Source organism: Paramormyrops kingsleyae, chromosome 19 (genome assembly GCF_048594095.1).
Source record: "Paramormyrops kingsleyae isolate MSU_618 chromosome 19, PKINGS_0.4, whole genome shotgun sequence".
Lineage (NCBI taxonomy): Eukaryota > Metazoa > Chordata > Actinopteri > Osteoglossiformes > Mormyridae > Paramormyrops > Paramormyrops kingsleyae.
This window is the reverse complement of record NC_132815.1, coordinates 21619647-21646312: the sequence shown is the minus strand read 5'-3', so window position 1 is coordinate 21646312 and position 26666 is coordinate 21619647. Positions and strand designations below refer to the sequence as shown.

The 26666-nt window shown below is 45.7% G+C and overlaps 2 protein-coding genes across 8 annotated transcripts in view; both read right to left on the bottom strand.

Annotated features, from left to right (window-relative positions):
- Positions 1–16498, bottom strand: part of rad51b (RAD51 paralog B) — a 42215-nt gene extending 25717 nt beyond the window's left edge. Inside the window, exons 1-7 of one of the 2 annotated variants that reach the window (XM_023841266.2) lie at positions 16388–16498; positions 15300–15413; positions 14430–14534; positions 13932–14068; positions 12861–12980; positions 12296–12479; positions 176–254 (exon numbers count right to left, since the gene is read on the bottom strand). In XM_023841266.2, coding sequence (XP_023697034.1) covers positions 176–254; positions 12296–12479; positions 12861–12980; positions 13932–14068; positions 14430–14534; positions 15300–15383 — 709 coding nt within the window. In that variant the 5' untranslated portion in view covers positions 15384–15413; positions 16388–16498. Of the gene's footprint in view, positions 1–175; positions 255–12295; positions 12480–12860; positions 12981–13931; positions 14069–14429; positions 14535–15299; positions 15414–16122 lie in introns of both variants that reach the window. The other variant, XM_023841265.2, reaches the window with a different exon arrangement.
- Positions 16499–16886: 388 nt separating this feature from the next.
- On the bottom strand, positions 16887–26519 carry LOC111858980 (transmembrane protein 229B-like). 6 transcript variants are annotated; one of them, XM_023841243.2, is made up of 2 exons: positions 26194–26519; positions 16887–18199 (listed from the first exon to the last, which is right to left on the bottom strand). In XM_023841243.2, the coding sequence occupies exons 1-2, from the start codon at positions 26271–26273 to the stop codon at positions 17644–17646; spliced, it is 636 nt and encodes a 211-aa protein (XP_023697011.2). In that variant the 5' UTR covers positions 26274–26519; the 3' UTR covers positions 16887–17643. The 6 variants fall into 6 exon arrangements, with proteins under 6 accessions (XP_023697011.2, XP_023697016.1, XP_023697014.1 ...); XM_023841248.2 differs by having other exon boundaries at positions 26184–26270; XM_023841246.2 differs by lacking the exon at positions 26194–26519 and adding an exon at positions 25966–26172.
- Between the last annotated feature and the right edge of the window lie 147 nt (positions 26520–26666).

The following is a 26666-nucleotide window of genomic DNA, read 5'->3' as shown; positions in this document are numbered from 1 at the left end:
AAGCCCAATGTGAAAATCTTCTCCCAGACATTCAAAGACGTCTCTTCTCAGCAAGACAGGACAACTGGCCTTTAGTGACGTGTTTCTTTAATGAAACACACACTGCAATGTGAGACGTCGCACTGAGCTGCACGTGAGAAAAGGGCCCTGAGGGACTGAGAAAAGGTCCTTATACCTTCCAGACTGTTCCATTTAAAAGATGTCGCAGGTTTCAGGTCACTCAGGTTTGTGGTGATCTGATTGGTTAGAACAACCTGGAGAAAGGGGGAGGGGGAAGAATGGGGGAAAGAAAACAGCATTGCTATTAATCTTACTCATGATGGGCCTTCCAGGAGACAAGAAGTAATTATGAAATGGTAGGTGGCCAGGGGGCTTGGTCTGATCCTGTAGTTCCTAACCCCTGTCACGGGCTCAGAGTCAGGAGGCTATGTATTGTGTTCCAGCACTGACACCATACAAAAGCACCAAAGGACTGTGAACTGCCGATGACTGCCAGGTAAGGAAGGCAAGAGTCTGTCACACCCAACACTGTCAGCCCCGACACACAAACAACAGAGAATACGCGGCTAATGTCATGTGACGCTCATGTCATAAGATACGGATAAGGTTCAGGACGCAGAGACAGACATCTAAACAGGCGCACACACATCCCCTGAGTGCAGGTTCAGTGTGGGAGGGACAATGTGTCAGGGCAGAATATCTGGCTTACTTTCACAACCTCTGAGTCTGGAAAAATCAATAGAACAGAAGAAAAAAAAAAAATCCCCTGTCTCCAGCTATTTGCTTTGCGGTTGAACCTGAAACTCTGAGGTCTGACCCAATTTCATTTATATAATCTTGTGGATGTATGGCGGAACCCTGAGAAAGCAGCAAGCATGAATGCAAGGTCCACACACGACAACACGCCGACAGCTTGCCGATAACCCAGGAGTTCCCGGATATTTTCCTTTTATCAAAACACAACAAATAAAATATCTGATAAACAATTTCACCATCATTTTCCCTGCAGGGGAAAAACCTGTCAGATTGACCGACACTGCTCTAAGCAATTGGAGTAAAAATGAAGATGTGAGCTCAAGTGGAAGACAAAGCAAACAAAAAACAAAACAAGTTTATACCCTATCCTCACCCCCAGTATGCCTGCTGCTCCCCGAAATAAAGATCGAGCAGAAAGCACGACAAAGGAAAGGCGGGAGCCTAAAAGGAATTGAAACTGATACCAAGACAGAGCTTCTGCACTTCTGCACAACGCAAGGCTGGAGGAACACAACCTACCTGACCTATCTGACAGAAAGCACCGATAAAAAGTATCAAAGGCATGTGGCAGCAGGTACGCGTGTGGCGGGAGTTAGCGTCCAAAAGGCCTGCTGAGAACAGGCAGATACCCTGCAATGACAAGACAGGCTACCAGAGCGCTGGCACTTGCGTGGCTGTCCTTTAAGAAGGGGGGGGGGATGGAATTGGGACCGGTGGCCACCCGAGCTTGAGATCCATGGCAGTACAAACTCAAACCCAAACCCGAGATGGAACTTGAACTCCTACAAAGAGGATGCTCTTTGTCCCCTTCCTTCTGCCATATGAGGTTCTGTGCAATGCTGTCTGCCAGCAAGGTCTTGCTACGTGACCGGCGTCGCTCACATAAACACGTGTATGTTTCAAAACAAACAAAGTGCAGCTCAGGAAACATTACGTTCTCCGAGGCGAAGCTTTGTTCTCTTCCTCACAACACTTTGGCATCCATTTTTAATATATAAACAAGTTAATTAAGAAAGAAATCCTTCCCGGTCTGGTTTTTACTGTTAACGCTTTATCTCCTGTTTGTGTTATGTGCAACCTTGTGCCAAACACACTATTTTTAATCTGCACAGCTGAAAGGCAGACCAAGCCAGTCGGAATAACCTGAAATTCCGGCACTTCTCCCACTGAACCTTGCTGCACCATGTTCACAGGAAGCTAATGGCCTTGCTGCAGACACGTACCTGGGGCTTAGAGCACAACAGTGGCACAGATACAAGTGACAGCAGTGTAAGAGGGTTGAAAGTGTGTTTCTTTACAGACACACACACACACGCGCACACACCAGGAAAAGCCGAACCTCGACGACAGGCTACTTTGGCGGGAAAACAAAGTTGATCCAGAGATTGAGTCTAAAAGGAACGGCATCCTGTCCACAGCACGTCTGCACAGCATGCCTAGGTTGTGAAACTCATGTATGTTTACATTTTTACATTTTATCACATTCTCACAGAAAGGATTCAGGTTCCTGAGTCTTGCCAGCACAAATTTCTAACTGCTGTTAAGAAATAAAAACAGTTCACATATATAAACCTCTGTCCTGTTGTATTCCATCCATCCTCTGTTTTATTAATCTATGACTAATATATTAGATCTACAGTATGATCAATGCAAAGTTCAATATACCAAATACACAAAACTGCCATCAAACTCTCAAACTCAATCTTCACATTCCACACAACATCTTTGCCTCTGGGCTGCATTCTTCCTAGTTAAATGAACACAAAAACACAGTAAATGTGAGGTTTTGAAATTAAATACATAAACCAAATAGATGAAATATACTGCCCAAATATACAAACCAAAGCCACAGAAATGCTTCATAGCTGTGCTATAAGACTGTCAATGCATTATGCAAAGAGAATCCTGTTAGGTCGTTAGCTGTTCTGCAGGAATTCAGTGGGGTACTGTGTTCAGAGAGTCTTTTATGTGATATGAAATCCATCGTACGCGTGACTCACCCAGTAGGTACACATACCAGATATTAGGTGACTAAAAACGAGCTGTAATAAAGTAAGGCTGCTCAGCCTGCTTGCACCATCCAGTGATGGTCACTCTCCTCAAAAATCCCCCTAGAAACTGTTTGCCTGCCCTCTAGTGGCAGCCGCCCTGTCTGACACAGTGAATTGTGAGTGCACGTTTGAAGGCAAGCTGGAGAAGGGGGGGGGTCTGGGCTGACGGTGTGTGTCAGGCGGCAGAGTGCTGCCTGACACCCATTACTAAGGAACATTTTCCAGTTGCCTGCGGCTCAAGACCGTGCTGAAGAAGCCGTGTCACAGTATAAACCCAGATATCACAGCAGGCAGCTCTCCAAGTTGCTGGGGGGGTGGGGGGGTTTCAACCTATTAGTGAGAGTTAGGCAACTTAAAAGTGTAGATCATGGGGGGGCATGGATTTTTTCTTTAAAAAACATTATAAATTCAATCAAGAGGATGGACCCACGTCTAATCTGCAGTTACGCGGCTTCTAATTTCTGTACAGAAGCGTGGCCAGATGGATCACAGAAGAGGGGGGATAAAGACATACCAGAGCTGCCATAATTAGTGTACAGAAGTGGGCAGGGGGGGGGGGGGCATGGGACTGTGGGGACTGAGGAGTCTCGCTGGGCCTATCCTGTAATCTCATGAAGTCCTGTGGGACCGAGTTACGCCATGGTGAGCGCCTACGGACCAGACCACCTCCCAAAAACATCACAGCAGTTTTTGTTCTTCATTTGTTTTCAGCCAGGCTGCCCGAAATAACCCATAAAACGAGGCTCCTTCCTGGCTGCCGGCTCACCATTTACACATCGAGCTCGAGCAAAGTCTCGCGCACGAGTCACAGGTATTTAGGTAATCGGCAGGGCCCAGGCCGGGACCCGTGCTGGGCGCTACGGCACTCGCTCTCTCGCTCTCTCGCTCCCTCGCTCCAGGAGTGCAGTCGCTTTGCTATTTCCTGTATGTGACTCATGAGTCATTGCAATTCCCTCAGCGTTTACTGTTAAAGTGTCATATCCTGCCCAGCGAAAAACGCGCCACCCCTTAATCCTGGGCTACCCTTTTATAAAACTGGATTTTCCCCAGTTATATAAGCCTGTAATAGAAGTGCAGGAATATTCTTGAAAGAAAAAAAAAAAAACTTCCCGAACGTTTTGAAAGAAAATAGAGCTAAGATTTTTCTAAGAATTGCTTGTTTGTTGTCCAACACATTGCTTAATACAAGCTCAACTTTTAACAGCTTACCACTCAGAGTGCTTGCGGGAAATTCTAATTTTAAATTCAGATCACAGCACTCCAGTGTTATTGCTTAAGATTTTTGTTTACCACCATATAAATACACACTTGTAAACCCCCAAGGATATTCTTGTTTTAAAAAGTTCAGCTGAACACTATTATTTCCAAATTCCATAGCAATCGACTCATTTAGTTTACAATTTATGAGTGCCATAAAAAGACGTGTGCAAAGCCTCCTGTATTTACATGTCACAGTTCCCACTAGCTTCTAATCCTTTTTCATTTAAGCAGCACTGAATAATGCCGTCCAAAGCAAAATGGGTAGAAGGTGTCCTGAAGACTTATGTGCAAAAAAAAAAAAAAAAAAAAAAGTTGTTGTCATTTTTGTTGCTAGGAGACCAACAAAACTATTAGGGAGCGCTCGGATTTGAAACAAAGGCATAAACAAATAGCCGGGGAACAAACGAGGAGGGGAAAAAAGAGCAGTGAGTACAACTGTCCCCAACATGGGTTTTAAGAAGCTCCGAGTCACACAAATACCTATTGTCTGAGACTAAAGGGATGATTCACTAATAGCATGACTAATCCATAATTAGGCCATGGACCTGCTCACATTGTACTTCCTGACGTTGTCTTGGCCAGTGAGTGAATGAGTCAGAGTCTCAGAGGGGTTAGAGAAGAGAGTACATGTGTGCAGGATGGGAGGTGCTGTGTTTCTTCATGTACGCAGACATGATACAACTTCACTGAAACTAAATGCCAGCTGCACTAACGAACGGGGCCTCAGACGACTACCAGGGCAGGCCGGGACAGTTCCACTGAGTCTGCTTCATCGAGGGACCAGGGCATTTCATCTACTGCGTTCCTGACATCCTGTATCGCAGTCTGAGAAAACGCCACTCATCAGTCACGTCGTGCACGTCTTCCAAACCCAACCTAGCCCTTTGTCCACACAACGAGGCACTCAAAACTGAACATCCAGTAAATGCAGTCGTAAGCTTGTTGGGGACTCAGAGAAGCAGAGTGGGACACACTGCAGGCGGCGGCTGCTGGACCTCATGCCGCCATACTAGGTGCGGTGCGGTGCGGTGTGACAGCTGCGAGGTAAAACCCGCGACTCCGGTAACACGGCCACCGGCCACGTGCCCAAGGACGGCCCGACGGAGCAAAAAACAGCCAAGCAGAGACGTCAACGGGCCAGCTCCTGCTATCAACCAAACCGCAAGCTGGATCACAGAAACGTACTGGTAGGACCACTGTGGGTCCAAGGTAAACCCATTACAACCGAAGAAGAGGCAGAGCAAAAACAACAGGAGCAGGAGGGAACAGCCACCGTCTCCGCCACCACTGGCAGCAGCACAAACAGCCAGCAGATAGACGGCAGAATATTTACAGAAACATTTATCGTGAACCCGCACAAGCACAGGGATGGGTGAGGAGGTGAATCTGGAGAGGTCCAGATGGACCAGAGGGTTCAGAGGAAGGGCACGTCTCGAGACACCCAGCTTTCGCTACACGGACCCGACCACCGGCGGAAAATCCAGCGGGGTGGGAATCTATTTAACCGCCTCCAGAGAGCGGCCCGTGAAACTACGAGCCTGTGCCCTTTCTGACGAGACCACCAGGAAGCATGCCGGGGGGTGAGACCCCCACACAGTGGTGGCGAGGGGTGCGGGGGTGGTGCCAAATAGAAAAACAGCCATCGCTACCGCAAGGACACTGCGACCACTTTCGGTCTCTCAGCTGACACAAAGGGGCGCAAAGCACACGGCGGCACGCGGCTGCTTGAATAAGAAAGTGCGAGGTCTGACAGCGAGGCGTAAGGCATGCTTGGCGATGCAACTGGGGGCACACCAGCAGCAGGAGATGCGTCTGCAGATACGGGTGGTCTCCCAAAAGCATGTGGGCCTCAGCGAGGGGGGGGGGGCACGCCACAGACACAGGCCAGCTGTCACCCGCGCGCGGCACCAAATGTCAGCAGGCTAACCGGGACGAGCAGGACGCCGGCCAGCCTGCACCCACAGTCTGTCGCCCGCTGAATGGAATGTGTGCCGACGTGCGAGGGCCACCCTAGCTCTGTAGGTCAGCATGAAAGCGAGCCCCAAGCTGTTCAGCCTCCCCCCCACCTCCCCACCCTCAAAGGGCCATGCCCATGTGGCTCACACTGGCTGACCTTGAGTGCTGCCACAGATCTGCCAGCACGAACCTCGGAGGACACCAGGGACACAAACGTGCAGTGCGACCCGGTCAGACACATGCTGTGGGGCCTGGTGACCCTGCAGCCCAGAGGTGACCCATGTAATGCGATCCGAGCACCGAGGTCCAAAAGGCCTCCAGAGCACCTGGCCGAAACCTCCGATCCCGGTGAAAGAACACACTTTTGACTCACCAGGAAACGTCCGAGGCACAGAAGCGATGGTACTGAAAGAAGCAGTTTCGCCTGGTTATTATTGGTTTGAGGTTGACAAGCTACCGGCAACAGCCATGAAAAACACCAAACTAGCTGAAGCTACCAGCTATTTTTGTCTGTCACAAAGACCGTCTATTAATGATTACGAGAAAAGGGACCTAACGGAGGTATGCTGCAGAAAGGCATAGCTGTTGGCTACGATGTAGATGGCCGTACAGGCTCTTTATTCAGCCTTGCTGATTGAAACCCAGGGAAGTCTTGCAGCGTGGGCCCAGCCCGCATAAGCTGCAGGACCTCACAGGAGACGCCTGAAGCTAGACACGCCAGTACTGAGACATGCCTGCGGCGGCCGCTGCTTACAGGTCACCTCTCCCCAAACAGAGAGACAAACACAAACAGCCGCAGGGGAGGGGGAGTGGCAAAGGCGAACCGTTTAACTCCAGGACGCAAATTACTGAAGAGAGACGACTGCACACTTCAGCAGGACGGGTCCGACAGCCCGTCCTATTTCTCCAGGAAACACATTCGCCATTCTCCCACTCTCTTCTCATTTTTAAATACCTTTACCCTATGACTTTTTTATTTTTAATTCTCAGCTTCTCTCTCCCAACTAATAAGCTCTTGTAGGCCTCACGTCAGTTCTAATTCGCTAACTTAACTATTAAACTAATAAACATATACCTAGCTGCTGAAAAGAGCTAGTAATAAAAGCTTTAAAACACTGCCTAAGAAACTCACTGAATTAATAAACATGTGGACATCACACATTTATTCAGTTGAAAAAAATACATGATATATATTTTAAAAGTTATTTCCTTCTTTGCAAAATCAGTTATTTAACTAAAAGTAAAACTAGTTCCTTTCATTTTATCTATGCAGTTCCTCTAACTGCAACGGAAAGGTGGGATGTGTGATGTTAGCAATCAAACAACCACGTTCACCTACACCTGTGCAAGCAAAGATAACAGAGGAAACTCCAAAGGACAAGGATGGCTTTTGTGTCACTGTGGCCGGACTGCCGCTCTACAGGGCTTCTGGCTAGAACCATCCTGAAGCCACACAGCAAATATTCATATGAGGTAGGCCTTTCATCCCACTTTGATTTCACCAAGTAAGAATGACATGCATTGCATGGGGAGAGTGAGCAGAAGTGTTTCTAAAATTGAACTTGTGAGTCTTCAAATGCATCCCTTCAAATGAAAGCATGTCAGAGGCACCATGATAGAAATCTACAGCAAGGTTCCTCTGATGTGTCCTTCTGGACTCCTGCTCTGCAGTACGCCAGAAGAAAAACTTCCAAACACAGGAACCTGAGTAAAGACGGCCGGCCATATCTTTTCTATCAAAGGCACTTGAGCTACTGTGATGTCTCCACACACTAGTTTGCACTGGCCACCTTAAAGAGAGTTGTGTAGTAGACTATATAAATCCTTAAAACCCCACTTGTTTCGTCTCCTGCCATGGACATTTAACGCATGGAGCGTTTCTTTAGCCATTGGCTACCTGAAGTACTTGGAAAGAGGTTTTGTGGGGCTCGGAGGAGACAGCAATTAAGCGAATGGATCAAGGAGGGAGTAAGGAAGTCGATTTGCAACAAAGGAGGTGACAGGGTGGGGTTTTAGCTCCAGGGCTCCCTGGGAGATCTGCTGCCACTTGTTGCATATCTGCTCCTCCTTCTGTCTCAATCACAGCATCATCAGAACCCTGGAGCCAAAACCAAACCCACTGCTTGGAAAATAAATAAGATCCTGTCTTCCAAACCTCAGCTACAACATGAATGATTTTTCCTGGGTGGCGGCTAGGCCCGATGGTTCAGTTAAGGAGATATGAGGCAGCCATGGCATACCTAAGGTCCACAAAGCCAACTCACCTGTTAAACATATCGCCTTCCTCAAAGCAAAGACACCGATTCTGCCTGCAGTTTGACTCATTGGGCAGTGACTTGCAGTCAGGAATAACATGTCGATAGTCGCTGCCTGACTGTGACTGCATCAGGCACAGCACAGCCTACCGCCACAAACAAGCAGCACCATGTAGATCTTCAGCCCCCACTTCATGGAAAATACTAGGAAGGCGGCGACAGATCCGAAGCTGCTCTTTTGCTGGGAAGTCACACTAGAACAATAAAGTCAACAGACTAACTGTAAGCTGAAAAATGGGACCCATTCCTACTCACAGGGGCCTCTGCTACTGTAGGGTCATCATTAGAGGGAATCCTCAAGAGTACGGCTTTTGTTCAGTGCGAGGCTGATTTAGTCTGACAGTGGCTGCGTGCTCCACACAGAAACAGTGCTCCCTTTGTGCCAGGCCTCGCTGCCGTTCCTCTGGCGAGACGCTCTCTCTGCTTTGGCTACTCTGCCCAAAGCGGCGCAAGAGGAGCGACACAATTAAAGCACCGACTCATCTCTGCTGCAATTAGCAGGGCAGAGACGGGCTGAGCCCAGCTGGGAGGCCATTTCCCTCCTGTTGACGGTTCCCAAGGAATAAAAAGTAAATAGGCAAACGCCTGCAACACACGCGAAGCTGCCGCGTCCTCGTTATGCAAAGCTAGGCGAGATAGCGTCGGTAGCGGTTGGGGCAGCGGGCAGGCGCTCTGCAAGGAGCGGGAAGGGAAGCACAGGTGTCCCGCGGGGGCCACGTACGCAGCACCGCGAGGCAGACCATGAAGAGGGCCGCATTTACATACGCGCTAAGATAACACCGGCAGATTAGCCACTGAAGCAACAGCCACACACTGCTCGAGTGCAACAAAAGCCTGCACTATAAAGAACGCAAGCCCCACCTGCAGACACACAGGAATAGCAGAGGCGGCAAGCAATAAACGCAGAGCGAGAAAAAACACCCGATTCCCCGCCCTGCCTGCGAGGTGCGAACCCTGCATGTGCACTTTACAGTCTTAGAGAGCTTCCATCCAAACTCTGATTCCTTTCGAGAGAAGCAATTCTGCACTCATGATTTGCACCGGTTGCCAGAAATTGTTTCACCCCCCAGGTCAGCAGCACTGCCAAGAGTCAGGTGTATTCTTGCCAGCATGGAAGGGGCATTCCAAGATAGATGGTACCTGTGGCAGCAGGTAAGGTTGATCCCATGGGAATTTGGTGTGCTGTGACAGCTTTGGCTAGGCTGAGACAGACCAGGTCTGTCTCTGACCTTCTGCTGGAAACAGGTTCGAATGAAAGCTTTTACAGCCCTCCACTGAGTTCAATCTTTCCACACTGACTGGCAGAAGACCGAGGAGACCAAAGCCTGAGCCTCAGAGAGTCAACTGCAGGCCAAACGGGTAATTATATCAAACACACGTTTCCTTGTTGTTCCTGCTTTTATTAGAAATTCGGCATTTATTCTGGAATTGCTTTCGACGTACTGCCCTCCAGCACAGCTCAAGAGCACACAGAGCTGCACAGCTCAGTGAATGGAGGAATCTACAGGCCCTATGACAGGCACACATGCAGTATGGAGCGAGAGAGGCACATGGGCCCACCAGCACCCTAATGCTTTGTTGGGTGAAAGAAAGAAGCAGCAGTAGATCAGGGAAAAGAGTGACTCAGGCCCACTGAATTCCCTCAATGGACCACTCTTCTCTTTCAGACAGAAAACATGGCAGTCTCTGGACAGCTCCAATAGAAGAGCACGCCAAGCATTATTTTCAAGTCACTGGCAGCATGAATGGAGACACTTTCAGCGCTTCCAAGAGCAGAGCCCATCCTTCCCTCACAAACGTACCGTGACGGTGCAGCTGACTGCAGGGCGAGCCCGACGCACGCTGGTCGACATGTTCCAGCAGCGGAGTTTGGCCCTTTCTGGCAGCAATAGCTAGACCAGTCAAGAACAGACATGTATGGAGAGAGTTCCCATGCAGATTCATTTACCTCAGTGGTCTTAAAAAGACATTTAAAAAAAACCCCAAGATTTAGACATTGGGCCTTGTTTATATTGGCTCTGCAAGGTACAAGGTTCTACAAAATGGACTGTTCCTTCACTTTGCTGGACCTTATTCAAGACAAACAACGCTATTCTGACCTAGACAGGAAAAACACCCACGGTATCATTACACATCACATCTGCCCTTCAACCAGAACAAAAGCCAGAACCACAACCAGCCCTCAGGCCCTGTGCCGCGATTGGCCCATGCAAAGTGGGCGGGCTGGTTGTAGAGCTCTCACAGGTGCTGTACCTGCCCTCAGGTGAGTTTGAGCCACTCCTTAGTGATGACAGACGTGAACAGCAGCACCCAAACCAACATGAAAGGGCGATTTCATGATGCAATGACCCAGCCATGACCAAACCAGGGACAAATGTTCCAGTTACATAACACCACACTGACATCACTTAAGGGAAAAAGAAAAAAAAAAACACCTAGCACTTTTATAATGCAACGCTTAGGGATGGGGAGGACGACGACGCTGGGAGCCATAGGGTCACGCTGGTCTGAGCAGTCCTCTCATGACGTTTCAGCTGTCAATCCAGCAGTGTGGCCTGCATTTCGAATCACAGCAGCAAACAAACACTGCCTTGCTAACTGCCAGCAGCATGAAAACTCCATCATCACAGAAACATTTCACGGCGCGTCTGGGGAAAAGCATGCAGCCGGGCCCAAACCCAGGCTGATGCACCCGTGCCACTCCACAGCTCTGGATCTAGCTGGCTGAGGCCCCCGTTAGGACGAGGGCTAGGAAACCGGAATCCCTGCTGCGGCCGTTACACCGCAGGGATGCAAACGGCTGGCAGCCTGCCTGATATGGGCACGAACCGTGCCACCACGGTGCGACACAACAAAGCCATCTAACTGACTGCACAACACACAATCGGTGCGGTTTGCAGCCAGTCTGCGATTCCACATTATAGAGCCATTATGATTTTTACCGGCAATATCGTTAATATCGAGCAGCCTAGCGTGGAAGGCCAGGACCAACCATGCTCCTCTATTTCTGGGAAACAGGCGAGCCACCTCAACTCAATCTTTCAGTGTAAACTTGCAGGGTGATAAAAACAGCAAACTTGATTATACCCTCTATAAATCGCTGCTTCCTTGCAATATGTTTCCAAAAGGAAGCCCTTCTGTTTATCATTGTGGGCAGTTGTGAAGTTGATATGTGAGCGGACTGGATGTTAATGCATCAGAAATTGGGGGGGGGGGTGTTCCTAGGCTCCACAACCGCTCATGCAAAACTGTGTGCAAACAAACTATGCCTGGCTGCACGGATCCAGGCCCGCAGCGATCTGGCTGCAGGAGAGGCAGGAGATGGGAAGGTATTACTGCATGGGAAAGACCACCATATGCTTAGGCAGGCTGCAATAGGAGAAGGCCCTGGCAATAGGAGCTAAGTACAGACTGACCTCAACACTGAATGAAGGGTCACCATCTTAATAATAGCTGCTATAAGCATTTCAAAAATGTTTTTGAATTTTCCCTCTAATGAGTAAACAGAGGGAAATGAACAAACTAGACAAATAACTACTATTATTGATTTCTAAAAAGAACATCTGCAATGTTAATCTGTGACCAGCGGTTATACATGCATTAAAAAAAAAGAAAAAAAAAGTAACTTATCCTAATGTTCCTGCACTAAGGAGAATCCCGAATATTCAAAAGTGAAGCAGAGCCACCTAATGACAGAACGTGAGTACTGCAGCTCTCATAAGCTGGGTTGCAGAAGCCTCTGGCAGCATACCATTAGAAAGGTATTGCATTACACAGACAAGTCACTCGCTCCCTATCCAAAGACAGGCTGAAAGCTCACGAGGGAGCGGCAGCACTTAAAGGGCTCTCATCAATCTCCACTGTCACTCCGATTGCTCCTAGGCCAGTCGGCCACTAAAAGGCATCACTTCTGTTGCCTTTGAGAACTCCAGGGGGCGCTCTCCCTCCGGTCCTCACCGGGATGCTGAACTCCTGGGCCAGGTACTTGAGGGTGGCAGCCTGTTGGCCCAGCAGGTTGCTGCGGTGCGCCAGATTCCCTGGGAGTGATGGGTCGAACTCCTTCCTCACCACAGACGCCACAGAGTCCAGCACCACCAGGCCAGCCCGGCAGGAGATGATGTCCTCCTCCAAGTTCTGCAGTCTGCATGGAGTCACGTGAAAAGTGGTGATCTAGACTATCTGATGGAGCTTCAAGCTCCCACACACACATACAGGGTACAGCAAAAGCAGATGCTTCACAGCGAGATAGCAGCTGGATTTAGAAGCAGAGTGTGCACACGAAGCTGGCTGCAGGACAAGGTAATCACCATGACGGGATGGAACTGAAAGCAAACTGGCAGAATAACAGGTGATGTTACCAACATTCTTTCTTTATTCAGGATTCACAGCACATTTCTGAGTAACCAACTGCAGGGCAAATGCGTCACTTCCCAAAGGTTCAAAACATAAAGCGATATAAAAGAATGAAAGACTCCTTCAGCAGGAAATGCTTCTCTGCTCATGTCGAAAGCAGGCAGCTCACCTACTTTGGACGTCCCGGCAAGTGAGCTCCCGGAAGAGGTGCACCCGGCTCGCCATCTCCTCCACACGCTCCCTCACCGAGAAATAGTCGGGGAATCTGCTTTGAGCGATCTCCACCAGCCTGTGGGGAAAAGGGCGGCGTTCTTCCACTTCCATTTACATAAGAAATTTACAAACGAGAGGAGGCCATTTGGCCCATCAAGCTCGTTTGGGGAGAACTTAACTAAAAGCTCAGAGTTGTTAAAATCTTATCTAGCTCTGATTTAAAGGAACCCAGGGTTTTAGCTTCCACTACACTAGCAGGAAGACTATTCCATACTCTAACTACACGCTGTGTAAAGAAGTGCTTTCTCAAATTCATTTTAAAATGTTCTCCCGCTAATTTCCACTTTTGGCCACGAGTTCTAGTATTTAAACTAATATTGAAGTAGCCATTTAGCTGAACAGCATCCAGACCCATTAGAATCTTATATACCTGGATCATGTCCCCCCTTAGTCTCCTTTGCTCGAGGCTAAACAGATTCAGCTCAGCTAACCTCTCCTAAGACATTCCTCTAAGACCAGGAATCATTCTTGTAGCCCTACGTTGACCCTTTTCCAAGGCAGCAATGTCCTTCTTGAGGTATGGTGACCAAACCCACACACAATATTCTAGGTGGGGTCTTACCAAGGAATTATATAATCGTAGCATCACCTCCCTTGGCTTAAACTCCACACACCTAGTGATGTAACCCAACATCCTACTGGCCTTTTTATTGCTTCCCCACACTGGCGAGAGTGGGACATGGAAGCATCAACATACACATAATCAGCTACCTTTATTTCAGTGGAACCCATAAAATATCTGTACTTTATATTTCTGCTCCCTGCATGGATTACCTTACATTTATCTGTGTTAAATTTCATCTGTCATGTATCAGCCCAGTCGCTAATTAAATCAAGATCCCGTTGTAGCCTCTGTGCTGCTAGATCAGTATCTGCTACATCACCCACCTTGGTGTCGTCTGCAAATTTAACCAGGAGGAGAGTCAAAAAGAAGTAAGAAGGAAGAAAGTAAGGAAGGGCAAGACACCTCTCAGCGGAGAAGGCAGACTCTGTGTCGATGTAGAGAACCCCCCTGTCGAGGCCGCCCATGCTGTGCGGCAGAGTGGCCAACACACTGAGCATCATGCACAGCTGGCTCTTACCACAACCGGAGGGGCCTGTTACCTGGAGGATGAAGGAGGGTTTTATTATTAACCACATTCCTTGTATTTGAAGAAGACCTTGACTTTGCCCCACTTGATTCTTTAACACACAAACTGTGACTATAAACCTAGATTTTACACCAACGCAACTCAAACATTCTGCATGCATATTCTAGTGTGAATAGCCAAAAGTCAAAGATGTCAACAGGCTTTGAGAGACACTGAGGAATCCCGATGGTTTTCCAACAACAATCTAAATGACAGACGGCCCTAAAACTGAAGCCTGGATGACAGTTGCCTCACTAGGCCTCCCCAAAGTGATCAGTCCAAACCCGTTTTAGCATGTTCCTGTAATGCTGCACTGGCTGCTAGTAGGTGGCTACCTCGGTTAGCGTGCCGCATGCCAGCCCCCCCTGCAGCAGCCGGTCAAGAGCAGCGAGGGAGGTTGGGAAATAAAGACCAGTCTTCTGCCTCCATAGCTCCAAGGCCTGATGGAAGGAGGGAAGTAATATGTCACATCACTGACTGATAAGAAAAAATATTATCACTGCCATGCAGCAAAAAGAAGGGAATCAAGAGACATTATCATGATTTAAAATACTGGAAAATATCAATAAGTCTTAATAGCGGAATGTACAGTACACCATTAATACAGTATAAGGATATGAAAGAGATGTACACCATCAAACTAAAACCACTAAATCAGCTGAAATTAAATAATTGAAATCATTTTCCATTAGATCAAACTTAAGAGCTCTAAAATGGCAGCAGCTGAAAGCCATGCAGTTGCATAAATAAGTTAAAGCTGCTGCTTTGGATAAAGAATTCAGCACAATGAAATTCCCAAAATATACACTGTGACACCATGCGGCCCGTTCCAAGAGACTGATTATTCAGAATACCAGCATGGCACCGAGCTTGCATGAAATTCTCTTATTTACTGTGTGCGGTCGTGTATTTTATGTTGTACATAATACGTTAGACCACTGTAATGTTTAAATTGGGGTGCATGTGCATTGCTAGTGCCCACCCTGTGTGTGATGTCGATCGCTGTTTCCCTTGTGTGTGCCACTGCTTATTACATCTGGCACTGCATGTTATATAATCACAGAACTTTAGTCTGTCTTACAGAAAGCTGCCTCCTATTGATAAAAACCATGACCCACACCAATCCTGTTACAATATGCTGCCCACTATATACACTTGGTCAGGTCACATTGCCAAGAAGGCAGGAGGGGGATGCTGGCTGTTACCGTAGTCATTTTGGGAGCACAGGCTTGGCTGGTGGTCTTCAGCAGCTGGCAGGCTTGAGAGTAGCTCACCCCTGCCACACGCATCACCTCCAGGGGTGTGAGGGACAGCAGGTCCTGCACGTGGGGGAGCAGCATAAACCATCTATATGAACGTCAAGCCAAAGAATAGATTTCCACTGCCCTGACCGCCTAGGAATCTACACAGGAGCCATTTTTTCTGATTCCTGGGACTGTGGTCCGTGGGGGTCTAGTGTTCCCACATTATGGCAATAGGCACGTCTTTACTGAGTGGCTCTTTCTCTGTGCTTCATGGCCACATTATCTGAGATAGGGTACCTGACTGCTTGGGGGGAGGGGGGTTATCCTACCCCATTAAAAAAGACATCTGAAAGCACCTGAATTTCCAGACCACCACACTTAGTTTGAAAACATTTCGCCTATAAAACTGTATCAAATGTGACAACCACATCACCTGTATAAAAGCTGAATTTGTCGAATCATACAGACCACGGCTAACCCGAACATTATCGAGCTAAAGTTAACGTTGGCTTAGGTAACACTGCAAAGCATATTTTCTCAGGGTTAAGTCGGTCTGGCTGGCTTGACAGCAGACTGCAGCAACTAGTAACAATGCTGTGCTATAGCTAACCAGGCATACATTGGGTAAAAACTCAATTAGCCAGCTTTCATAGGAAAGTTACTTTCATAGTAAGGCCATTCGTTAGCATGTAGCCACCTATTGCGAGAAGATTAAATAAAGTTGAAGCCTGTGAAGTTTGCCTGAGCCGGCATCTTCAGCGACACGCAGCCGGCGCCTCCTTACCCGACAAGTCTCGATACGGTGGCTGTTTAACCTGCTGCATATCTCTGCGGACAGGTTAGTCCTTCTTAGCTTTTTACTTCCCATTATACGAAAAGGGTTAGGTAGCTAGCTAGTCGGTGAGCACCCCCGAATTTTTCCCTCACATAAAATGCAGCTGGAACATTATGCAGAAGTGACTATGGTTAAACTATGCGGACAATTTTAATAAATTATACTTAGGTGCAAAACACTTTACAGTGAACTTCACTGTAACACTATAACAAACCTAGCATTCAAAAAGTCGGCGCGTAGGCGCAAGGCATCATGGTCAATGTAGTGTGACGAAGCCGTGACCTGGATGGACGTCTCCAGAAATCCCGTGATTCTTCCCTTTTCTTCCACAGTAAAAACCTGGTCAGCTGAAACTGAGTTTCAGTGCTGGTCACATTAATGTTTACCGCAGCTTCCTTCAATTCATGCAGAAATGTTTGTTTCACTACTGCTTGGTTGTTAAAACACCTGAAAAGGGGTCAAGCGCATTACAAACCAGCTTATATTTACCGCTGCTTCATTCTGGCAAGGAAACATCAAAAATGCTGCGCACGCGTCAAATAACGCAACAGCAGATATTCAAAGACTAGCCATAATGTACAAGTCCTTTTCCGTAAATATGCCCTAAATATTCGTGTAAAACCACTTAACAAATATACAATATACATAAACACACACAGGGGGCGCAGGCTACATTAAAACATTTCAGTGCTGATGAAATCAATACACTTCGGTCTGATTGAAAGGGTTCAGATTTTAATACACTACAGTCACTGCAGGAAAAAACAGTTTTATTTTGATTATTCCTGAGATACATGTATTTTCCCAATTCATTAATTGGGAGTCAATTCATTTTTTAAGCCACCAAAGCAAATATTCTGGTCAGAGCATAGATTACACAGGCTTAGAAAAAACATATAAAAAGACCATAGTAATAACTTCAAAATAAATGAATAAATGATACATTTTATTTATTTAGCAGACACTTTTATCAATTTTTTTGAGAAAGCAGGGGCAGACAATCCCTGGACTTGCTCAAAGGCCCAATGGTGTAACCACTCTGCTGATGCTGGGATTTGTACTGATGACCTTCTGATTGCAGGCACATCGCCCTAATCCGCTGAACCACACACCACCCTCCTATGTAGCCAATGTTAATGAATTTCAGAAATAAGGTCTTCTATTGGCTATGAAAATAAAATAATTCATCAATTGTACAGTTGTACCACTTTCATTCCTCTGTCCCAAAAGTCCATCTATAGGAGGAATTATGCCACGCTGTCATATTGAGTGGCTATTTAACGCAAAGAATTCCCTTTCCCTCCACAGGCCAGCCCAGACAGCCTCTTAAGACTGGCCTATCTGCTTGCCCTAAAACATAGAGCAGCTGAGGTCCAATAGAAAACATCCCTCAGACTTCAGTTTTCAGTGTCTTTCCAGTTAACATACAGGAGCTATAATATCAGTGGTGAAATGTATCCGTAACTGTCCTCAGTCCACTTTAAAATAACCATTGGTAACTGGTCCTCCCAACCTGTAGGGGGCAGTGCTGAAAGCATCTAGCTCTGCAGTTTCATCGTAACGTAGCCTCAATGTGTTCCGGATGACCAGCCGCTCCATAATGAAGGAAGCACAGAACCAGGGCAGGGCATACTCAGCTGTGATCAAGCCCATGAAATTGTACCGAAACTGGGAGTAGTCCCAGGGACAGGCATTGAACTGGCGCAGCAGAAACCCTGTCCCGAACTCCCACAGGTACGTCCAGAGCGTGTAGATGACACACCGCAAAAGCACCGGGCAGCGGCCCCGCAGCCACAAATACATGCGCTCCACAGTCAGGATACATGTGCCGTAGATGAAGAGTGCCCACACACTGGTCACGCCAGGGAACTTCCAGTTCCAGTTAACCACAAACTCCCAGGCTGCCGTGAACATGACCTCACAGAAATATCCGTGGATGGCGTACAGGTACCAACGTGAGAGCGTGGTCAGGGGCTCCAGGCTCGTTGTCCTGGTGGCCATGTTTCTTGTGCAGGTGGTGGAGATTCTGGGAAACAGACAGAATATTTTGTTTTTGAGAAGAAAGAAGCAAGAAACAGAAATGAAATTAAATGAAAACTGACAACACTGAAGACTATAAACTAAACAGGATTTCAAATGAAAAATATAAAAAAAGAGAACGAAATTTAAAAATGAAAACTATAACAACAGATTCAAACCTCACCACCCATCTGACACAGACGTGGAATTAAACATCACAACCTGACCAGCAGCTTCTTCAGCTACAGTCCCTTTCAAGCCTCGAGCAGGACCCTCTCCATCAAGCCTGAACAATCCCATTACTCATGTCAATCCCATTTTAAATCCATAAATGTAAAGTGCTTGCACAAATAGTCAGTCATCATTCTGCCTGCTATGCTAATGGTATAGTGGAATATATGGATGCAAAGTGTCTTGACCCGCTGTTCCAGGTGTTAATGAAGTGCTAATTGAAAATGAATAGAAAAAAATAGCTTAACTGCAGGACTCCACTGCTTATTTCTACTACTAGTATAAGGTAAAGTATCACTCATTAGTATAAGGTAAAGTATCACTCATTAGTATAAGGTAAAGTACCACTCATTAGTATAAGGTAAAGTACCACTCATTAGTATAAGGTAAAGTACCACTCATTAGTATAAGGTAAAGTACCACTCATTAGTATAAGGTAAAGTACCACTCATTAGTATAAGGTAAAGTACCACTCATTAGTATAAGGTAAAGTATCACTCATTAGTATAAGGTAAAGTACCACTCATTAGTATAAGGTAAAGTACCACTCATTAGTATAAGGTAAAGTATCACTCATTAGTATAAGGTAAAGTATCACTCATTAGTATAAGGTAAAGTACCACTCATTAGTATAAGGTAAAGTATCACTCATTAGTATAAGGTAAAGTACCACTCATTAGTATAAGGTAAAATATCACTGGTTAGTATAAGGTAAAAATTTAGTGAAAAAAATGCATTGGTTCGCGTACAAAATTTGGCTGAGGAACAGATTCCTCGACTGACACCAATGCGTACGTATCGGTCTCTAGCAGCCATTGGAGGTGCTCACACTTGCTCTAAGTGCCTTAAAGCCATTTCAACCTTTGTTTGATTTTTGTGCATAATTTGTGAACCATGTCTACCAAGAAAGTGAGAAGTGTTCCTAGTGGTGTTAAGAAGATGGTGGTTAAGAAAATCATCATAAAAAAGAATTTATTGAAAAGCAACCTAGCGTCTGAGTACAAGATACCTTAGTAGACGATCTCGACAATTTTGAAAAGAGGCCATCAAAGCATCTGATGTGGCAAAAGGGGTAACTGCTTTAACCAAGCAAAAGTCTCAAGTGTTACAGCAAGTCAAGAAGCTTTTATTAATTGGGATTCAAGCGAAACAAACGGCAGGTGACAGCATCAGTGAGGCCATGATTTGTGAAAAAGCGAGAAGTTTGCACGACGATCTGAGGAAGAAAACTCCAGGCACGAGTGATGATGTTGAAGAGTTCAAAGCCAGTAGAGGTTGGTTCGACAATTTCAAGAAAAGAAATGGCATCCATAGTGTGGTATGGCACGGCGAAGCAGCGAATGCAGACAAGAAAGCCGCGGAAGCGTATGCAAAAGCATTCATCCAGTTCGCGAATGCAGAAAGCTATGTCATAGACCAAGTTTTCAATTGCAATGAGGCTGGTTTGTTTTGGAAGAAGATGCCGAAGTGAACGTACATAACGCAAGAGGAGAAGGCATCGCCAGGCCACAAGCCTATGAAGACTCATGCTTTTGATGTGTGCGAACGTAAGCGGGGATTTCAGAGTGAAGCCGACGGTTGTTTATCACTCTGAAAATCCTCGCGTCTTCAAGAGAAACAACGTCGTCTGCCAGTTACTGCCAAAACTGCCAGTTATGTGGAGGTCAAATACTAGGCCTTGGGTGATGAGGGTACTGTTCAAGATATGGCTGAATGATGAGTTTGCGCCCTCCGTGAAGCGATATCTCATGGAGAAGAATCTGCCCCTTAGGTGCCTCCTGATCACAGACAATGCCACGGCACACACTCGAAAGCCATAGTGGATGAGCTGGACCCCGAGTAAGTTGTAAGGGTTACAAGATAAAGTTCCCGCCACTGAACACAACATCCCTGCTGCAGCCCATGGATAATCAAGTGGACGAAACTGTGGCCAGAAGCTGCCCCTGAAAGAGATTTTGAAGGCTTTGAAGAAAGTTATGATGTGGAGGAACAACATGTAGTGGAGGATATTGTAAAAATGGATAAACACATGGGCCTGGAAGTTGACAATGAAGGTGTGGAGGAGCTGGTTCATGATGATAAGGACGCATTAACAACTGAGGAACTCATCGAACTGTACAAGGAGCAGCGGATCATGAGTAGGAGCATTCGGAGGAGGAAGACGAAGTGGGGGAGGCTACCAATGAAATGATGAAAGAAATTTGTGCTAAGTGGACTGAAGTGGAACTGTACCACCCCAACAAAGCTGAAGTGAATAGAACTGTTAACCAAATGAATGAAAAAGTGATGTCGTATTTTAGAAATATTCTTCAGAAAAAGGCAAGTCTCAATTGGCAGATTTTTAGTGAAACTGTCAAAACAAGAGGCCACGAACAAACCTGAGGTTACGCTCAAACAGGATACAGATGAACCACAGGTGATCAACGAACCAAAGGCCAAGCGAGTAAGGAGAGAGCACTCTTGAACAGTTTCCAACTGTTCCAACAGAAGGAGACTCTCCTTCCAAACAGTAGCCCCCCAACCCCCCCCCCCCCTCTATTCCTTCACTCCCGAACTCCCCCTTACAAAGGTAAGCATAGTGTGAACTTCATTTTACACTATTGTATATTGTTTTTTTACTTTAGCTAATAAGTTTCTTTTATTAATGCTTTTTTATACTATATTGTGTTTTTCTTTAAAGTTTTTACTATAAAAACAAGAAAATATATTAAAAAAAATTATTATTTGGTAGGCCCTTGAACGAATTAATCAAATTTCAATGCATTGTTATGGGAAAAATTGCCTTGGTTCACGTACAAAATGGTTTGCATCTTTGCGACCAGTTTCCTGGAACGGATTGTGTTTGCGAACGAATGACTGGTTATTAACCAGTGGTATAATACAGCAGAACAGAGAGGGTAACAGTTTGGGTGCATCTAGAGGTTTGGTGGGAAACTAAGTAGTTTTATTCTCCATCCCCAGGGCCCCCAACCTGACTGCAGGCGATTACTACAAAAAAAAGAAAAGGTAAACAAGTATTTAATACTGTGCTGCCCTGTCCCGGTCCTCAGTGTCCAGCAGTTTGGCTTGTTGCGACACTGGACAAACAACAACAACAAACGGTGTACGCGCGGTCAATTTACACTGAAATCTGCACTACATAAAGTGTCCACCAGAGGGCTAGAAAAAGGGGTCCCAGTATCTCACTGTATAAGCAGCACTTGTAGTTATAGACTTGAAATTTCGTGATCTGCCAGGAAAGAAATATGTACAAAAGAAAAAAAAAATTCTCAGGATGATAATTACACATTGCATTAGATGACACAGCAAGTAATTAGGGGAAATGGCACCTAAAACGGCAGAATAGGGCAAGCAGGAAAAAGAAACTGGGTCTTCTGTACAAAGGTTGGTGTTATCATGCTCCGTTTAAACTCATAGCAGATGAACCGGCTTCCCCACAGAGTTAGTATGCTTAGACACAGGTAGGGGTCACTACTCTCGTGTCAGATACAGCACAGCTCTTCATGGCTTAATGAGAAAGCCTTAAGCAGAAATATCACTCCTTTAAATATTTTCATTGTTTCAAATTCCATCAGTTCCTTCTCATTAATCCAGGACCTCAGGTGTGGATTATCTGTGCCTCTGTTTGTCGTCCCTTCCTGAATCTCTTCAGAGTACCCTGGTCGAGGGTTGGGTAGCCTTGGCTTGGCTGGAGATACAGTCGTGCCCAAAAGTTTACATGCACCTAAGTGAAATACATTCAGCTTCTATTTATATATCATTTACTGTTTAATATCCAACATTCAATGCATTCCTATAATAATGTCAACCAATCTCTTTCATTTCCATGACTGATTTCAACAGCTCTTTCATTTTCAATGGTTTTATTCACAGTTCAGTTAATGAAGCTACAAAATTAGTAGGTCAAAAGTTTACATACACCAGGGTGATCTGGTGCTTTTTTCCGCATGGATTATCCCCAAATGGTTTTCATGTGTGTCCTACTGGTTCAGGTTGTGCAACCAGGGCTGTATAAAGGACCAGAGTTACCTGCTAATGCCTCATTTCTACTTGATCCAACATGGGGATAGGAAAATAACACTCAATAATGCAGCTGCAGAAGTCGGGAAACTCTCTAGATGCCATAGCCAGACAACTAGGAGTACAGAGGTCATCCGTCCAGACAACTGTACAGAGATATCAAAAGTCTGGCACAGTTAAGACCCTAAAAAAATCAGGCCGGAAATTGAAATTGACACCAACCGATGAGAGGGCATTGGTTCGAAAGGTCCGCTTCAATCCCAAGATGACAACGAAACAAGTATGCCAAGAATTGAAGGCTTCAGGAATCAATGTCTCACTGTCCACAGTCCAGAGGGTCCTACATCGTAATGGGCTAAGGGGCTGCAGAGCACGAAGAAAGCCCCTTCTTCAAGAACGCCACCTTAAGGCGAGGCTGGAATATGCAAGAAAGCACAAGGATAAAGATAAAGGCTTCTTTGGTCTGATGAAAAGAAGATGGACTTTTTGGCTCTAATGACCAACAGTATGTTTGGCAAAACAAAAAGGAGAGGCCCTCAACCCAAAGAACATAGAACCCAAAGAACACTGTGAAGCATAATTGTGGCAGCATCATGCTATGGGGCTGTTTTGCTGCTAGTGGTCCAGGATCACTGTGTAAGATAGATGGCACCATGAAGAAGGAGGAAAACCATTGAAAGTGAAAGAGTTTCTGTAATTATTCATGGAAATAAAGAAGACTGGTTGAAATTATTGTAGGAATGCACTTAATGATGAATATTACACAGGAAATTATATCAAAATGGAAGTTGAGCATATTATGCTCCAGTGTATGTAAACTTTTTGGCACGACTGTACATCTGAACTACAGGAGAGCTGCATTAAATTCCCATCATAGGCAGCTCAGTGTCATGACAAAACATTCTTGTGAATCACAAGGACGTCAAGCTGTACAACAGTGATACAATAAAGCACCCAACAAACACACAAAAAAGAAATGTGAAAACAAAAGGTTGACGATTACTGTGAGCGTCAATAATCCTGCAGGAATGTGCTCCATTGGTTTTGGAGAACAAAAAGGTTCCTTACAGCCTTTCCAATGCAAAAAGTTCACAATCTATAGCCACCTTATAAGAATGTACTTGGCAAGTCAGTTGTAACCTTAAACATAGGGCCCTGGAAGCATTGTACCAATGTCAGCTGTAATGAATGCAGCTGATGGAAATACAAACGCCGGTCCTTAGAATGGCTCCGAGGCGTGTCACGTGATTGGGAACCGAGGGGGGGGGGGGATTGGTTGCTGCCGAACCATCTGGTTCTTCATCCCTCTCGTCACGACGCGACTCTGCCTCGCCCTCCTCCCTCTGAAAGCCTCCCTTTTTAAAGTGTTTGCACAGTGATGCAAACAAGGGTGGACGGCACAGAGATGGCGAGAGAGAGCGGAGGGGGGGGGGGGGGGGCAGGGAGCAGAAAGGAGAGATGACCAGGCAGAGACATGGAGGGCTGGACGTGACGAGAAATCCAGGCTACCTGTAGGGAAACGGATCCTGGAACTGATGTTGTCTGTCCCCCCCGCCACCATCCCTGTAACCCCCCGCCCCCCAAATCGTTAATGCAGGTTCCCTGAGTGCTGACATCACTCTACCTTTTTGAGCGCATCGCCACTAACTCACACTGACCATGAAGACGTTATGTCAGCCCTATGACTTGATATTAGATGAACTGTACGTGCACTAACTTTACCCTCCCCGCTACCTGCCAGTCTGTTTATATTAACTTTCTAATCAAGGTTGTTAGCTATTTTATAAATGCCTCATCTGGTAGTCATAATCACTTACTGTATAAGAAAAACTGTAAATTAAGCACAGCAAGCAAGTATACTGCCGTACAAGTCCCCGCATCACCCATCTTCAGCAGCTCTCCGCCATTATACCTGCACCGAAAATCTAGAGGCAAATTACAAGTGACCACATTAAACCATGTAAACATTCCAGCTCACCAACTGAACAACCTTTTAGACATTTAATAGTATGCTATCCTGGACCTCAGCATTCTAATATTAAGAGCTGTGTAATTGCTGATAATCAGATGGGTTCCTAAGTTGTAAGTTGAGGGCTGTGGTATCCAGGATAAGTAACCTGGGGACACAGAAACTCATCATCTCACAGGCAGGAGGCTGGCAGGATGAGGTGCACATCACACACCAAACAGACCATATATGTACCACACCATCAAAAAGCAGAATGAAACCTGCAGACCTCCACGATTTCGGTTGGCCCATAAACACAGAGAAACAGGAGCAGAACCAATATTTGGTCAATGCCATCACTACAAGAAAGGCTGTTATTAAACCCAAATGACCAACACACAGTATCACAGATGGTCTGAGCCAGAGGCTGACTTAAGTGGCACGATATCATACCCTTCTGAACCCAATCTCCCCACACCAGGATATAATTTGTAATATATTAGTGTTGTAAGTTTGTCACCAGACATTACAAAAACATAAAAATTGCAGATATGATACACCAAGTAACTTCCCCAAAAAAGTGTCCCATCACTATCTAGTCTGATGAAACATATCAAAATCTGTTTATTATTATTTATTACCTCTCACCTCCCACTGTAAAACAGGAGGATTCAATCACATTTTACCAGGCCCAGTGTAATGCCCACTAATTATATCACTGTAGACGATTTATTACCTACTAAATACCCAGGAGGAAGTAAATCCTTGATTTGTGAATAATAAACACCCATTCGAATGTTTTATTAACCTGCAGTCCACTTATTTTCTATTTACATTTCCCTATATTTATAATAATACTACAATGGCGACCAAAAATTTTGAGCACTGTATTATAAAGGAAAGCTAATTTTGTTGTCTCTTCAAACCGCTTATCAGGAAGTCAAAAATAACAATATGGGCTTTGCATATGCACCCCAAATCAAGTAAATGCATCGCATAAACGCAGCAACTGACTCGTTTGCCCTTTATCCGTCCGCTAAGCTGCACTGAATACAGTACACGCGTTAACTTAGCAACTCAGCATATAAAGATACAGCTAATAAACAGTAACGCGTTAATTATAACGGCCATGACCTTCACCGATGTTACTTTGGAAGAGCAGATAGCAGATAACTGTGTCTCTTCGCCGGAATTGTTTATTATTTTCTCCCGCCAACAAGCAACCTCATCCGTCAGCAACGTTTTGCATAGATAACTTCCTTTCATATAAAAAGTTCGTTAAAAATTCAGTGCAGACTTACGTGTTTTCAGTGATTGTCAATTAACAAACTATTTTCTACTAATTATTCCAGATGATGTTCTCATTTGACAAAAGAGCACACATGTCCCGGCATCGGTCGATCTCCGACAATCAGGAAGAGTGTCGGCTGAACTGAAAAGACGCAGCAGCCGGTATAACGCCGGGTCCTCTGCATGACAGTGACACACTGCGCCTGACAACGATAGCACACTTCGTAGACTACCGGGACTATTTACATCCGCACATTACAGGTGCTGTAGCCTTAAATACTCACCAGTATGCTTCAAATGTGTTACAGAAATGAACGTTGCGTCAATAAAGACAATCGCAGGACAAAGAACAGCTTATGTTAAATGAATCTTCCATTTTGCTCCCATTACCGTGGTTTCTGGTCATCTACGGCCGATGGCCATAAAATACAATTTCCCCAAAAGTGACATCGTTAATATTCATTAGCATTAAAGTGTTAAGTCAGTCAATCTCCTCCGTTACCTCGACTCACCTACTTCCTCGTTTCCCTGCCAGATCGCAGCGCGTACGTTTCACATTAAGACACGGACAGCACACCCTCAAAAAGGCCATCAACTCAGCCGCGTTTCACGTCCGAACCGACGCCCTCCAAAACATGCCGAAGATCCGGATGTTTTTACTGCAATTAATGATCTATATATACTCCTTTGCACATATTATGTTTTGCTAAATTACGTCCATAATGCAAATGATCACATAGACAAAGGAAGGTCAATAAAAAAATTTAAACAAAACTGAATTGTTTGGCATTACTCAAACAGCAGCTATCAATTCAGATCTGAATGTTATTCCTTCCTTTTTGCATTTGTTTTAGTATGTACTTCCTTTTCTGACATCACACTTCCCGTGTCTCAGCTAGAGATTAAATATTGGGTTTCTTTCTCTGTCACAGGGTATTCTACCCTACTCCCCTCGTTATAATTTCCATTCTTTTAGCGTTTCACA